The sequence below is a fragment of the Lipotes vexillifer genome, unplaced genomic scaffold (assembly GCF_000442215.2).
Source record: "Lipotes vexillifer unplaced genomic scaffold, Lipotes_vexillifer_v1.1 scaffold240, whole genome shotgun sequence".
NCBI classification, from domain to species: domain Eukaryota; kingdom Metazoa; phylum Chordata; class Mammalia; order Artiodactyla; family Lipotidae; genus Lipotes; species Lipotes vexillifer.
Window position 1 is genome coordinate 6,121,992 of NW_006797481.1, and position 16,086 is coordinate 6,138,077.

General features: G+C 35.9%; 1 protein-coding gene across 1 annotated transcript in view; it reads right to left on the minus strand.

The window, feature by feature from the left end:
• ATRNL1 (attractin like 1) overlaps positions 1–16,086 on the minus strand; it is a 713,182-nt gene that overhangs the window by 585,330 nt on the left and 111,766 nt on the right. Inside the window, exon 10 of the mRNA XM_007469606.1 lies at positions 14,476–14,630. Coding sequence (XP_007469668.1) covers positions 14,476–14,630 — 155 coding nt within the window. The remainder of the gene's footprint in view (positions 1–14,475; positions 14,631–16,086) is intronic.

Here is a 16,086-nt window from a genome sequence, read left to right on the forward strand (position 1 = left end):
GATATGGGGACATGTATATGCACATGGCTGATTAGCTGTGCTGTGCAACAGAAACTAACATAGTATTGTGAAGCAATTATACTCCAATAAAGATCTATTTTTAAAAATGTATTGTTTTCCTTGTGATTTGTGCTTTTTATTCTTAACTCAAGATTGTAAAGATAATCTCTAACTTTCTTCAAAGGATGTACAGTTTGGCTCTTACCATTCTGATCTTCAATCCAGTTGGAAGTTATTTTTGTATTTGTTGCATGGATCTAACTTAATTTTCCCCATATACAATATTTCCCAGATATTTCACAGTATATTTCCATATACCAATTGCCCAGAACCATTTTTTGAGCATTTATCCCTGACCCACTAATTTGTGTCTCATTTGACTTCTGTACTACTGTGGTTTGTTTTTATTCCACTTGTTTTTAACTAAAGATATATATGTGCAAAGTTTAAAAGCAAATAATCCCACAAGGCTCATCACAGAAAAGCCTCCTCCTCCCTATCTATGGGCTATGGAAGCCCGAAATTGAAAAGCACATAGTTACTTCTAATAGTTAAAAAACATTTTTAATTACTATTATAATATTATATAAAATTAACTGAAGAATTCATCAAACCTTTTATTGTCTTTTTAAATGGGTAAAGATTCCTAAAGTGGCGGCCATGACCTTTACCTAATAAAAATAACATGCTAATTGCTTATCAGTGCTATATAATATTTAACTCTCAGAACAACTCTGAGGAGTAAATATTTTTGTCACCATGTTTTAAATAAGGAAGAGTCTTTAGAAGTTAGGTAACTTCCTTAAAGTCATTAAATAGTAAAGTCAAATCAAAACCAGATCTCCTTAACTTCTTTACGTTATACTGCCTCACCACACCATCAAAATATCCTTTTTGATATAAACATTAACTTCTTGAAAATAAAAACAGAATAATACAGGTTTTTTTTAAAGTGCACAAGTCCCTGCAGAAGAAAAGCATTACAGTACAGTAATAAAAAAAAATTATACATAAGAGCAATTAACTCAGACAAATAATAATACAACCCAATTCTACTTCAAGAAGTTCTTTGCCTTTTAATATATGTGGTCGTAGGAGGTGAAGGCTTTATTACTATCTCCAGGACATAACCTTCAATTATACTAAACGTTCAAAAATAATTACACACAATATTTGTGGTAGACTTTGGTGCTGCTCAACAAATATTCCAGTTGTCGTCCTTAAGGCCTAGGCAAAATGATACTCCCACACTCCTTAGAAGTTGGATGTGACAATATGACTTGTTTTAGTCAAGGAAATGCAAGCTAAAGTGATAACTGTATTTCTGGATGGAACCATTTAATTACCAATGAAAGAAAATGCAATTTAGCCTTGGTCCCTAAGTGATAACAGTAAGCAAACCTGCCCTCGCCACCAACACTAGACATGTATCATGGGTGAAAAGTAACCTTTTATTGGTGTTAAGAATAAGACCCTGACGTGTGGGATGGGAACATCGGAGTTGATGCCCTGAAAATCTCCCCCAATTTTGCATTCCCAAATGTTCCTGAATCTTCTGAGACTGCAGAAGTGGTCTACCCTACTCTACTGAGAGACAGTACTCTACCCTTGCTCTGAACCCAGTGCAGCAGCTTCCCTCCAGTAACACCTGTACCCTAGTTCAGAATCTGCTCACACCTTCCCTATTGGCCATTGTGTCTATAACTTGGCTCAGCATAACTCAGCCTGTTACATTCTGGGACTGCTAAGAAAAGAAAGGGACTACACCTCAAAGGATCTGTAAGACCTAGATAGCACATACTGGCAGAAGTTGGGGGGAATACACATGGTTCTGGATTCTGAAGGGAGTTTGATCAAAAGCATCAGAACCTTACACTGGATTAGGAAAAAATTATTTATTTATTTAAAAGCACTCTCCAAGATGCACGATTTAGGATTTATCCCCTTATAAGAACCCTGGGAGATGGTATGAACTCACTGTTAAGATGACTCCTATACACAGCAAAGGAAACCATCAACGAAATGAAAAAGTAACCTACTACTGAATGGGAGAAAATATTTGTAAATCATATATCTGATATGGGGTTAATATCCAAAATATATAAAGAAATCACACAACTCAATAGCAAAAATACCCAAACAACATGATTATAAAACAGGCAGAGGAATTGAAGAGATATTTTTCCAAAGAAGACACACAAATGGGCAACACGTACATGAAAAGGTACTCAGCACCCCTAATCATCAGGGAAATGCAAATCAAAACCACAGTGAGACATCACCTTACACCTCATAGAATGGATATCACCAAAAAGGCCAGAGATAGCAAGTGTTAGCGAAGATGTGGAGAAAAGGGAACCCGGGTGCACTGTCAGTGGGAATGTAAATTGGTAAAGTGACTATGGAAAACAATATGGAAGTTCCTCAAAAAACTAAAAATCGAATTGCCATATGATCCACCAATCCCACTTCTGGGTATGTACCCAAAGGAAATGTAAACAGGATATCAAAGAGATATCTGCACTCCCATGTTCACTGCAGCATTATTCACAATAGCCAAGATACAGAAACAACCTAAGTGTCCGGCAATAAATGAATGGATAAAGATGTGGTATATATATACAATGGAATATTATTCAGTCATTTGAAAGAAAGAAATCCTGCTGTTTGTGACAACATGTATGGAGCTTGAGGGTATTATGCTAAAAGAAATAAGCCAGACAGAAAAAGACAAATAATAAATGGTATCACTTACATGTGAAATCTTAAAAAAAAAAGTCAAACTCATAGAAACACAGAGTAGAAAAGTGGTTTCCAGGTATGGGGGAAATAGGGAGAGGTTGAGGAAAGGGTACAAACGTTCAGCTATAAGATGAATAAGGTCTGAGGATCTAATGTATACTTGATGACAACAGTTGCTAACCCAATATTGTACAACTGTAATTTGCTGAATAGAACGTAAGTGTCTTCACCAAAAAGAAAAAAGATAAATATGTGAGGTGATGATGGATGCGCTAATTAACTAGATGTGGGGGGATCCTTTCACAATGTATATTTATATCAAATCATCAGAATGTACACTTTAAATATCTTACAATTTTATCAATTACACCTCAATAAAGCTGGGAGAAAAAAAGATGACTCCTAGAAACATGGAAAAATACAGTCTAAATGCCAGAATTGTCATAGCAAACACTAAAAGCAGGGGTTAAACATCTAGGAAAGTGGTGCTGTCACTGTTGGAAAAAGCAGCATGTGGAATATATAGAAAGCCCCTGTGAAATAATCCCAATGTAGACCCTACACACCTGCCAAAGGCCATGCCATATGCAGTGGAAATTTTTATACCTCTAGTCTTGTCATGTTATTGAGCCCTGGCAGAGATGGAGTGCTTCACAGGTATTATTACGTGACCATGTGCTCAGAGTTTTCTATCATGATATACTGTATAACATCAGAAAACCCACCAGGTCATTCTACCTACATCAGGGCCAGAACGTATGTCATTTACTAAAGCCATGAAGAATGTGATGGTGAGAGGGATACTGGCATCACTGAGAAAGCAGTGGCTTTCCTTCACAGACCAAAGCTGATGGTATAAAAAACTGTAACAGAACTGCGCTCAGTGATGGAGACAACAGGAAAATAGAGGCCAGCTGGTGACACTTAACCATCAGAATCCAATCCAAGTAGAGAGCCATTACTGTAATAAGCAGCAAGATCGAAGTGCCAGTCAAGAGGACTGACCTATTGAGAATTACAGAGATGTTTAATAGAACACAGCATCCCTAGAAGCAAAACAGATGGGCAGCCAGCAAGGGTACTACCTAACTTATGCCATCAGAAGAAATCAAGGATAAACGATCAGAAAGCTGATGGCAGATGCTGCAATAAAAAGTCATAATTCATTGCTCATTTTCTGGATTTGAGCCACTTTTTAAATCCAGAGCTGATACATTTAAAAGTCTGGGGCCCAGGAGGAAGGACCCTGTAATACCACAGCAAGTATACATGGTAATAGTGTCCCTAGTTCTCCCTCAAAGGTACCAACGGTCATTTCATTGGGTAACCCTAGCCTAGAGAAAAAAGCAACCACAAACATTGCAAGTACTGCTGGACACAAGGTCTGAGTTGACACTGACACATCATGGCCTCTCTTTATAGCAGGGATAATATGGGAATGATGAAATTAATGGCATCCTGGCCAAGGTTCTTCTCAAAATGAGCCAGTGGGTCTGCAGACCTATGCAGTGGTCATGTCCTAAGTCCCTAGATTAATAATTGGAATAGACATTCTTGGCAAATGGAACCACCCCAACGTTGGGTCCTTGTCTGTTACAGTGGAAAAGATCAAGCTGAAGCCTCTGGAACTGTTACCCCCTGGATAATATAATAAGTTTTAAAATAATGTTGCATTTCAGAGGGAGTGAATGGCATAAATTAGTATTATTCTGAAGAATGTAAAGAATGCTGGATAATGGACCCCCTCAAATTGTTTAAATTACCAATCTGGCCCCTGTAAACTAAACAAGGCCTGGAAGATGACAATAGCTCACCATTGTGATACAAGTTAGTAGCCCAAACTGCAGGCAGCATGCAAGATGTGTATCTTTGTTAGAGCAGATTAACATGGTCACTGATTTGGCAAATGTGTGCTTTGCTAACCCTACCAGAAAAGAGGACCAAAAGCAGTATGCATTCATATGGAATAGAATAGTATACATTAGAATAGTATACAATAGAATAGTATACATTCACAATTTTGTCACAATTATGTTAACATAATTTTGGGATTATGTTAACTTTTGTCAGAACACATTTGGCCCAATTGGACATCTTGCAGAACATTTCATTTTTCCACTACATTAATGGCATCATTCTAATAGTGCCAGGTGAACAAGAACAGTTAATGCAGTGGAGGCCTTGTTAAGACATATATGCTTCAAAGGGTGGAAGATAAAACCTACAAAGATTCAGAGACCTTCCATGTAGTAAGCTATTTAGGGGTCTAGAGGTCAAGAGCATTCTGAGACAGCTCATCTGAACTGAAACACCAACTATTACATCTTTCAACTCCCATTGCAAGCAAGAAAGCGAACATCTGAAAGGTCTTTTGGGGTTCTGAAAGCTGTATATTCCATTCCTGGGAATACTGTTCAAGCCCATATACTGGAAAATATCAAAGGCTGCCGGCTCTGAGTACATTCCAGGGCAGAAAATAGCTCTGCTATAGGTCCAGGACACTCTGCAAACAGCCCTGCAACTAGGGCCACATGACCCAGTAGACACTATAGTTATTGGAGGAGTCACTGTTAGAAAAAGAAGCATGTGGAATATATAGAAAGCCCCTGTGAAAGAATCCCAATGCAGACCCAACACATGTCAAAGGCCACGCCATCTGCAGTTGAAAATTTTATACCTTTATTCCCACCACACTACTGAGCCTTGGCAGAGATGGAGTGCTGGACATGGGTTATTAGGTGACCATGTGTTCAGAGTTTTCTATCATGAGCTGTCTCTGTCATCAATAATCAGGAGAACATGAAATGGAAGCTGCACCCAAGATGAAGCATGAGCAAGAGCACAGTGCACAAGCAATCTGCATGAGCTGGTAGCTCAGACCTAGTGTCATCTACCACTGCTGCCCCCACACCCATCCCGCATCTTACAGCTATGGCCGTATGAGGAATCCTTTATGCCCAGATAACAAGAAGAGGAAAATGAAAATATGTAAGCTTCGTACGTGGCCACAATTCAAAAATGGTTATCACTTACAAGACAGCTTCACTCAGGGGTGGCCTGGAAGAACAGCAAAAAAGGTAAAAGCCTCCCAATTGGGCAGGGCGTTGAGAAGTGTGCCTCACGTACATTGTGTGGAAAGAGAAATGGCCCAGGAGCAGTAGTTAATGACCTAGCTGGCTGATCAGGAGCCTAGAAGCAGAAATATTGAAGATCAGAGACAAGGAGGTCCTAGAGTAGAGACATGTGGATGAATATATTTGAATGAGCATGAAATGTGAAGATCTTTGTGATACAAGTTAAAGGCCATTAGAGAGCATCCAACGTAGAAGAGACGTTAAACAACCAGTAAACAATTGACTGAGACAGCTAATGTCAGTCTCTATCGTAGGACACCTCGGTGCCAACGAAATGAGCACGTGAACTAAGTAGCCATATGGCAGAGATGGAGGCCATCCAGGAATGCAATAACATGGGCTCCTTCTGAAAAAAGCTGATGGACTTACTCTTCCACTAAATGTCCAACCCGACAGCAAGATATCAATCCTGATCCCCTGAGAAGGCCATTCCCCAAGAACACTAACTGGACATTTGGTGGCAAGTTGACTACATTGGGCCCCTTCCACTCTGGATGGGCCAACACTTCATTATGACAAGAATACATATTTTGAGGATGCATTTGCTTTTTCTGCCCACAGGGTCTTAACCAGCACAACTATCTTAGAAATTATGAAATGTTTGATCAACCAGCATGGGATCCCATGTAATCAGGAGACACACTTCACAGAAAAGGAGGTACAGAAATGGGCCTATGACCATGAAATCCACTGGATCCCAAACCACATAACCTGACCGAGATTTTGACAGGCACAAATGAAGCACCAGGATGTGGGATACACCCGAACTAAAGACCTTTAAATAGTGCTGTGGCCCCAATAGGAAGAATATATAGGTCCAAAAACACAGGAGTGAAAGCCACTTCTTGTGGCCTCATATTCAGTTACACAACTGGGAAATTTGTGCTCCTCATCCTGCAATTCTGGGTTCTGCAGGATTCGAGGTCCTACTCCCCAAAGGGAAAAATATTCTGGCAGAGAAGTAGCAATTAACCATGTAACTGGAAGCTACAATTGCCACCTGGATACTTCAGGCTCCTTGTGTCAAGGGACCAGCAAGCAGGCAAAGGAGCAGGATCTTGGCAGGGGTAATTGGCCCCGACTATCAAAGGGAGGGACTGCTGTTACAAATAAGGGCAGGGGAATATATTTGGTACACAGATGATCCATTTAGTGTTTCTTGGTATCCCTTTGCCAAGTGTGATGGTAAATGGGCAAGTACAGTAACCCAGACTAGAAGGTGTATGATGACCAGGAGCTCAAATACCTAAGGGGGAGGGAGTGGGTCATGCTACCAGGTAAGACACAGAGACCAGAAGAAGTGCTAGCTGAGGGTAAGGGACATGAAAAAATAATGGATGAGGGACATGGTGAATATCAGTTGCAGCCCTGAGACCAGCTACAAAAGCCAGAGCAATAATCTAGGCTCCCACCAGGGAGAAAGGCCCACTGAAATCCTGGAGGAGCTGTTTAACAAATATATTTGAAGAAGCAGGCTGAGTGGCCCAAAGAATGAATTGTGATGAACATGGAAAGGTGCTGACTAAATACACCTTCAGGGAAGGACTTATCAGTGGACATCATTCAGCTGCCAGCCCCTGCAGAGACTGCCTTAGTTAGCTACAGAAAGCTTCCGCACCCAAGGTCCTGGGAGTGACCCTCGTACAATGACCGACCAAGACCTGTTTTATCCTAAAGAGCGACAACTCTGAGGGCCATTTCAACTCCAGATTTGTCCTGAAGTTGGCTGAGGATGTTAAGTCTGCTTGACTTTTACTTTTCGCCCAATCCTGCTTCTTCCCCTCCCTTTTACACGTGTTCAATCCAAGGACCTAATAAGTACCCTGAACACTAAACTCTGTCTCAGAGTTTGCTTTTCAGAGAACTGTGACAGGATTGTTTGTTACCTCAGTCTAACATAACCCGTACTGACTGATACAATACAGTAAGTGTGAATATTCCTCTACAGTGTCTTAAAATAGCTGGCAAATTGTTTTCAAGTCACAAAATTGTTTAGGAAGAAGAGAATTGAACTTGCAAGCTTATGAAAAGCTAGTTGAGGTACGCAACTTTTGCAACTATAGGGACATTTCATGCCTGCTGATATTTGCCCACCTGCCAGGATTTTTCAACAGAATGAGAAGAGAAAAACATAGGAGCAGTTGCAGCAAATACACTTTCCACTTATCCCTTGCAGCTTTTTCAATAATGACTAAACAGAATGTTGGGCTAGATAAATTCTGTTGCTGAGTTTTCAAATTCTTGATCAGGATTCTCTGTAAAACACAGGTTAGTTTTCCCGTAAAATGTAGAAGGTAGCAAATGCCTTAAAGCTCAGTATTAAATTAATATAATTTGTTTACACATAGTCTCTTTCCATTCTTACAATATAAAGTCTCTTACATTATTAATCTCTGACTGCAATCTATAATCATATTTTTTGCCAAGAAGAAAATATATTTCCAGAACACTCATGTCATTATCACTTCACAAACAGTTCAAGGCTAGACAAACTAAAGCAAATTCCAAAGTTACTGACATCATGAAAACTGACAGAAATACCATCCCATACCGACAGAAAAGCCACACAGCAATAAAGACCAAAGTAAAATATACTCTCTAGAATATAGACTTTTAAAAAAATCTGTACTACAAGGCACTAAATATTTATTTTAAAACCTTATACACTCAATAAACATAAGATCAAGAAATTAGAGTTACTATTCTCTCAAACACAAATCTCAGCAATCAGAATACTGTGCTGTTAGGACTATTCACATATGAGAGACAACATAATTACATTAAAAACATATGCTGAAATTTAGAGACAGGTTTATTTTATCAATTATGCATAAAATAGTACAGGTGAAAAATGCACACACATTGGCTAATTTTTCTGCAAATACTCATATTCTTCCATGAAAATATGCATCTATAATACTTTAAAGACACATTTTAAAAATTCTTTTAATATTCCATTTGAAACACCAGTTCATAACTCAGTCTTAATAGCATATTTGAAATTCATTAAAAAGAGCACATATGTTGTAGGTATAAGACTCAAAACTAGATGAATACAAAGAAAAACTTTTATTAACCATTTGGATACTTATGTAATAGAAAACCAAATTTCTGGATGTTGCCAAAAATCTTTTTTTCACCTACCCCTGAAATGCTGATGTTTCACTGGGTCCCCCTCCCCCAGGTAAAAATTTATCTTACTATTCTAAAAGGTGCACACTTTTGCTACCCACAGTTTCAAACCCACAGTTTCTCCCAGGATTTTGTCCTCTGGCATTCATTCCATAAATATTTACTTAGCTTCCTACCCTCTGCCAGGCAAAGTGGGCATCACTATTTGACAATCAATCTTAAATGAAATGATTTTATCATGTTTTAACATACAGTGTTATTTCCTGTTGGCTTCAATAAATAGTCTTGAGGTAATAAATTATATTTATATATTCCCCGATAATGAATCATACTTGAAATCCTAGAATAATTCCTACTTGGTCATAGTTTATTATAATTTTGAAACTGTTGGATTCTATTTGCTAATACTTTATTTTAGATGTTTGATTCTATATTCATGACTGTTTTCCCTGCCCTCTTCCCCAGAGGTTTTGTTGAGACATTTAAACACTTTTCTTTCAGTGTATATTCTATTTCAAGAATCTTTATTTAGCAATTTTTGTATTCAAAACAATCTCTCAAAATGCTTATAGATCTACTAAGAGAGATTCATTGTTCGTTACTCTTCTTGATTCTCTACCTTGAGGTCACTGATTAAATATACTGATAAAACTAATTTTCTTGAGTGTCATGCTACATTAACAAATATTATATGCCTTTTTTCCCAATTAAAGATCTTTCAAATTTTTTTCCTGTTAAATCAGGAAAACATCAAAATATATAGTACAGTGGTAGAATCTAAAGAACTTTGAACTTAGACTTGGGTTCAAATTCTGAACACACCATCCTACAACCTATGCAAGTTTGGGTTTAACCATGCTGAATCACAGTTTCTTCCTGTATGAATGAATATAATAGTACACGCTACACAGATGTTATGAGAATTACATCATAAAGCATATGTAAAGTGCAAAACATTACAGGAAGCTTTCAGCGAATGTTAGTTCTCCCTTTTCACAAAATGAAAGGTCACTTTTTCCCTTACTCACTGCCCTCTTTTTTAAAGAGAAGAAACTACTATTTCTTCTACACAATAGTTTATTATAGAAAGAAAAAGAGAACCTTGAGCAAAGGATACAGTAAAGCTTAAAACAGTCAACAGTCAGCCAAATTCATTGAAAAAAGGGTATGATGATTTTAAGAGTTTTTCTTACAGACAAAGAAACAAATGGGTTCTTTCAAGTGGCAGGGCAAAGGGTGCTGCTTTTGTCAAGGAAGAGCCCTAAGGACTTAACAGAGCACAGAGAGAAATACTGATAAACAAAGAGAGGGACACATAAAATAACCTCCAGAAAATAAAAATAATTATAAACGTGAAGAGCGAGCAAGTTTGAATTTTTATAGTTTTGCTGGATTGTTCCAAAAAATTAAATAATTAGATGTTTTAATTTGAATATGATTTTTTAATGAAATTATGTGCCTTACAAAACTGTATCCATTATACTCTGTGTGTGTGTGTGTGCGTGTGTGTAGATACACACACACACGTATCACTCTACAGGGCTGTACAAAAACATGTATACTATGTTTCATAAACTAGTTAAGTGATTTTTAAGGGTATACTGAACTACAACTCCACTGTGTTTAAAATGATTATTATACATTACCAATTAAAATAGTATTACCTCTGCAAATATGGAATTAAGTACCTTTTTTTCTACTGGGTTTGCTTTTAAATAATTGCCTACCAAGAAGTTAATGTCATAAGTAAAACTGTCATGTGCAGGAAATTTGTTTTTTAAATTCTATTATAATATTATTTTGACTTGATTTGATTTGAAGTTTAGGTGTTTTGCTTTCTGCAAGATATATTTCTGATATAAATCTGACTCCCTATCCTATTCTGAAATAATCTAACTCAACAAATTACATTTTCATGACTCTACTATATTTTTGAGGAAAAACAAATTGTATCAATGTATCTCAGAGTTATCTTTCATCTTGTACATTCTCTTACCCTTAGGTAAATTTTCTTATTGAAGAAGAATAACTACCATTTGTAATTAAAAGTATCATAACTATATGTTAGGCCTACTGAAAATTCTGTAATAGCTATTAATTTGATGATTCTGAAATACTGTCTCAAGATTCAATTCAATTTTAAGGTATGTTTCAATTCAGGAAAACCTCTCATTTGTAAATGTTGAGATCTTCAGTCAAACCACCAAAAAGATGGGTGGTTTACTAAAGAGATGTGAAAAATACACAGACTACTTGATTCCTTTTTTTCCCACTGACCCTAGAAAACTAACTTTTGTGACACTACTTTCCACAGCCAAATAGTTTAAAAGTGTAAATATGTCTAATAACCTGAGATCAACTCAGTGAGACATGCTTTTCCAATGCATCTTGAGTCTCATTATGTACTAGAAGGCTATCTTTACCAGAAATATCACTTTAATCTTGAATCAGGTGCAATAATGATACCACTAGCAGTAACAAAATATATATCAATAAAATTTTCAGGTTTGAAATGTCTTCAAGCTAGCTTTACAAACTAGAACTTTAAGTAACGTATCATTGTATACGTTACAGTCCATCCAGTCTTATTCACCAGTCCTGGCTCTATTATCAGTTGCACTTGAGTCACTTTTTAAAAATATAAATACCCAGTGCCTAATCTAGAGGATCAGATTTTAGAGGTCTGATTTTTCTCCCTTCAACCTTCAAAGGGAATGCCAAGGTACAGCCATGTTTGAAAATCACCATTATATGCCTTCTACATCTATCATGTATAGTATAATGAGAAAAGGGAAGGCAAGGTTATGTCCTCAGAGATTAATGATATTGGCTACATAAAATTTACTATGGCAGTAGGGTTGAAATAGTACATTTTAGAGCAATGAAAAATTAGTATTAGCATACATATTTTTATTGTTTAAACATCATAGAACACAATCAGCTAAATCTTCCGGTGCATTCCAGTTAAATATGCCATGAAAGTCCCAGTGTACTGTACAAAAGAGAAAAACTAGCAACACAACTTTTTTTCCCCCAAGAGGATCTATTTTCAGGTTGGTTCATATACAATGGTTATATTTTATTTCCACAAAAATATACTTCATAAGGAAAGCAATTATTTTGGAAGACATTTTCTGAAATAAGAAAAATAATTTTCCCAGGAAAATATTTCAGCATTTGATGCTACAAACCCAGGAGAATAAATACAGATTGAGGGAGGGGGGGCTTTATTGGGAACTGCATAGAAACAATCAAATAAGGTAAAACAAAACACCTTTATCCTGTATTGATTGTATTGTTTTATGTTTTTGTTGTTAGTTGTTAGCACAGGGAAAACAAAATCCTATGTTAAAATACAACATTGTTTAAACTATGTTATTCTTCCTCCAATTTGAACAATTTGTTTGAAAAATGAAACTGATATTTGCTTCTATCTTTCCACAGCATTAAGAAACTTTACTAAACATAAAGTGTCTGGTAATTTGTTGCGAAAATGAAGAGCATACAATGGACCTGACTAAACAGCACAGTGTAGTCAAGAGGAAAGACTACCACTTCAGGAGTTAAAAAAAGCTTGATCTACCACCTGCAGGGCTTTGGGCAAATTCCTTTTACTCTTGTGCTTAATAATCTGAAAATGAGTTTATTAACACTTTGTTACAAGGTTATTAGAGAGGTTACAGATATTGTAAATAAAGCTCTTAAAGTACCTAGCTCTTAGAAGACACTTAATAAAGAGTAGCAATTAGAATAATGATAATCTGAGAGCTCGCCCTCTCTCTCTCTCTCTCTCTCTCTCTCTCTCTCTGTCTCTGAAAAACTAACAACTCTAATGTTTTTCACCTTGGTAAACTTTTTGGATGTATAAAACCTAAAATATGGTAATCTCAAACAATATGGAAGAAATAAAAACAAATTCCCAATATGTCAGCTACAAAATAGCTCAACATTAATTTCCTCATTAAAATACAGAAATTGGGTGGAAGCTCCTTGAAGAATCTTTTTCAAAAGTTCAAAATCTCACTTCATGGATTTTTAACAATTACAACAAAATTCTACACTTTTCCTAGGATTTTTATTCCTAGAGGAAAAACAAAACGTTCATCCACCTCCAGAGAAATAAGCATACTGTCTCATCACCGTAGCAAAATAATATGTTGACAGTGCCAACCTGGCAATGAAAGATCATAATAAGCCAGCCTAGATTCACTACTTCATTTACCGATTTTCTGGATCTCAGGCACTGATTTAAAAGCCTTTTGAAAGCCAAGATAATCCCATTTTCATCATGAATCATAACTTCAAATTATTATTTCAAAAGGTAAATATTTAATTATTTAGGATCTAAAAATCCTGAAGACAGTGGATTCTTTTCAATGATTGCTCACAGACAGATAGTCATAGAATTTAAAAAGCATGCCTAACTTTATTACTAGGAATTTCCTTCCAAACAAGCTTACAATAGTTTAGAGATCAAAGTGCTTATTAATAGTCATAATTTTCTTTATATGCTGCCACTTGAAATAATTTTCCAAAGTAGACTATGTGCCTTTATGATGTTCAAAAGTGAAAGGATACTTCTTACATCTATTAAATGTGCTATTCTTTGGTCTCTTTTATTTTTATTTATCAAAATGTTTCTTAATAGCTAAAAATTGATTATTGTACTTTATACAATAAAAGGTACTCTTAAGTACTGCTAAAGATTTGAAATATCAGCTATGTTTTATCTATAACATGATATATAGAGAAGAAATTTTTTCACTACAATGGTCAACCAAGTAGCTAAATTTAGTATTCAAAAAATATATTCATTTACTATTCAGAAATTGATAGGACTATAGATAGCATAATTAAAATTCAGTTGTATAGATGTACTGTATTTCTAGGTTCCCTGGTAAAGATTCTTCTTTAGTTACTTCCATTCCTAGATATGTTCTGGGTTTCCATTTTGTCCCAAAATATTATTTATTTAGCTTTTCTATCTCTATATTCCTTTCTCTAATTCTATCAGTTTCCTCTATGGAGTAAGTATATCTGATGAGTTTAATTTAAATGCATCTTTGCTCATCCCCACTAAATCTAAAGTGCTTCCACTCCTACTCTTTGTAATGTAAACTTGCTAGTGCTCCATTTATCCATTAGCAAAACTAATATGGTAATAGTCAAACAAAATAGACTGATAAAGTGCTCATGTAGGTATACAATACATAAAAGCCTTCATAAAGACATTCAAACCCAGATTTCTCAATTCCCCTGCCTCCACCACTGACTCACCTCAGTTCATCTCTTCTCCTGCCCTATACGACTACTATGCTGAAACTGGAGAGAATTCCATTCATAATCTGTCACTGAATTTCTCTCTCTAAAATGACATATACACATGCTATCAAGTAATGTATTTGAGAATCTCTACATGAAAAATTTCTGGTATTTCCTACTTTGTACAGTCCTAACAGATACATACCTATGTCATATGCCAGGAAATCGGCAGAAAAACATTTTGCACCGTTACTCAAGGAAGTGTCATTATGGGTATTTCCTCCAAAAATAAGCATAGCTCCATTGATAAGAACAGCTGAATGAAGGTATCTGGCAAACCCACTTTCTTTCAAAATAGTCCTACAGGATAAAATTTAAAAATGTATTACAAAGGATAAAAAGATCTCCCTGATTTTATATATATTACAGAAAGGATCTAATTTGCATATAGAATTTTCCTTGGAATTGTGAAATAACATGCTTTATTATTTTCAACAACTTATAAATGGCCTCTAAATTTCAATATTTTAAAAAATATTCTGAGATTCATAGTACCTTAAAATGCTTTCAGGAAACACAATATTAAACATAATTGTTAATGATTTTATAATAATATATATTTTGAAATTTTGTTTTCATTTATAAAAGTAGGAAACAAGTCTCCTTTAAACTAGAGGACCAAATTATCATCAGTTTTAAATACCAAAGTAAATATAAAGTTAAATATAATAAATTTACTTTGAACAATACTCAGTTAAAACTACATGGCTCATATGGATCTCATAATATGCTTTCTAACTTTTTAAATATGATATAACATACATGAAAGTGCACACATCATAAGTCTAACACTCAATGAATTTTCACAAGATGAACACAACTAAGTAACCAGTACTAAGATCAAAAAGTAAAATTACCACTATTCTGAGTCTAACAGCAAATATTTCTACTGCTGCCTTTGTACTTTACAAAATGGAATCACATAGTTCTTATTAATTTGTATGTAGGTCCTGTTGCTTAAGATTATTTTTGAGATATATCCATATTGTGTATAATTGAAAATCACATTGCATTTTTGAGAAACATTCAAATTAAATTAAATGTTCTTTTAATTAAAGTGTAATTATGAGAGAAATACTACAAATATATGCTCACAATTATATTTTACCTGAATTCACTGATATATATATATATAATAAAGGTTCATGACAATATGAATCAATACTTTATAAATACTCTATAAATAAATCCCTGGTACAAAGAATCAACATGTAAACATAGTATGTATAGTATAGTTAGTAAGGTATATACAGTATCTCAAAAGCTATAGATTATAATACCAATTAATGCTTAAAGAATATGGAATTCATTTCCAGAATGTCAATATAAGGAGTTCCATAAACAATCTCCCCAGGGAAAGAACTATAATTGGTAAAAATAAAAAAAAAAAAACACAATTTAAATCTCAAAAATGTTGCCAAGAGCAACAACAAATAAAGAAATATTTGCTCAAGGATATCTACTAAACTTCATTAAGAACAGCAACAGGGGGCTTCCCTGGTGGCGCAGTGGTTGAGAATCTGCCTGCCAATGCAGACGACACAGGTTCGAGCCCTGGTCTGGGAAGATCCCACATGCCATGGAGCAACTGGGCCCGTGAGCCACAATTACTGAGCCTGCGCGTCTGGAGCCTGTGCTCCGCAACAACAGAGGCCGCGATAGTGAGAGGCCTGCGCACCGCGATGAAGAGTGACCCCCACTTGCCACAACTAGAGAAAGCCCATGCACAGAAATGAAGACCCAACACAGCCATAAA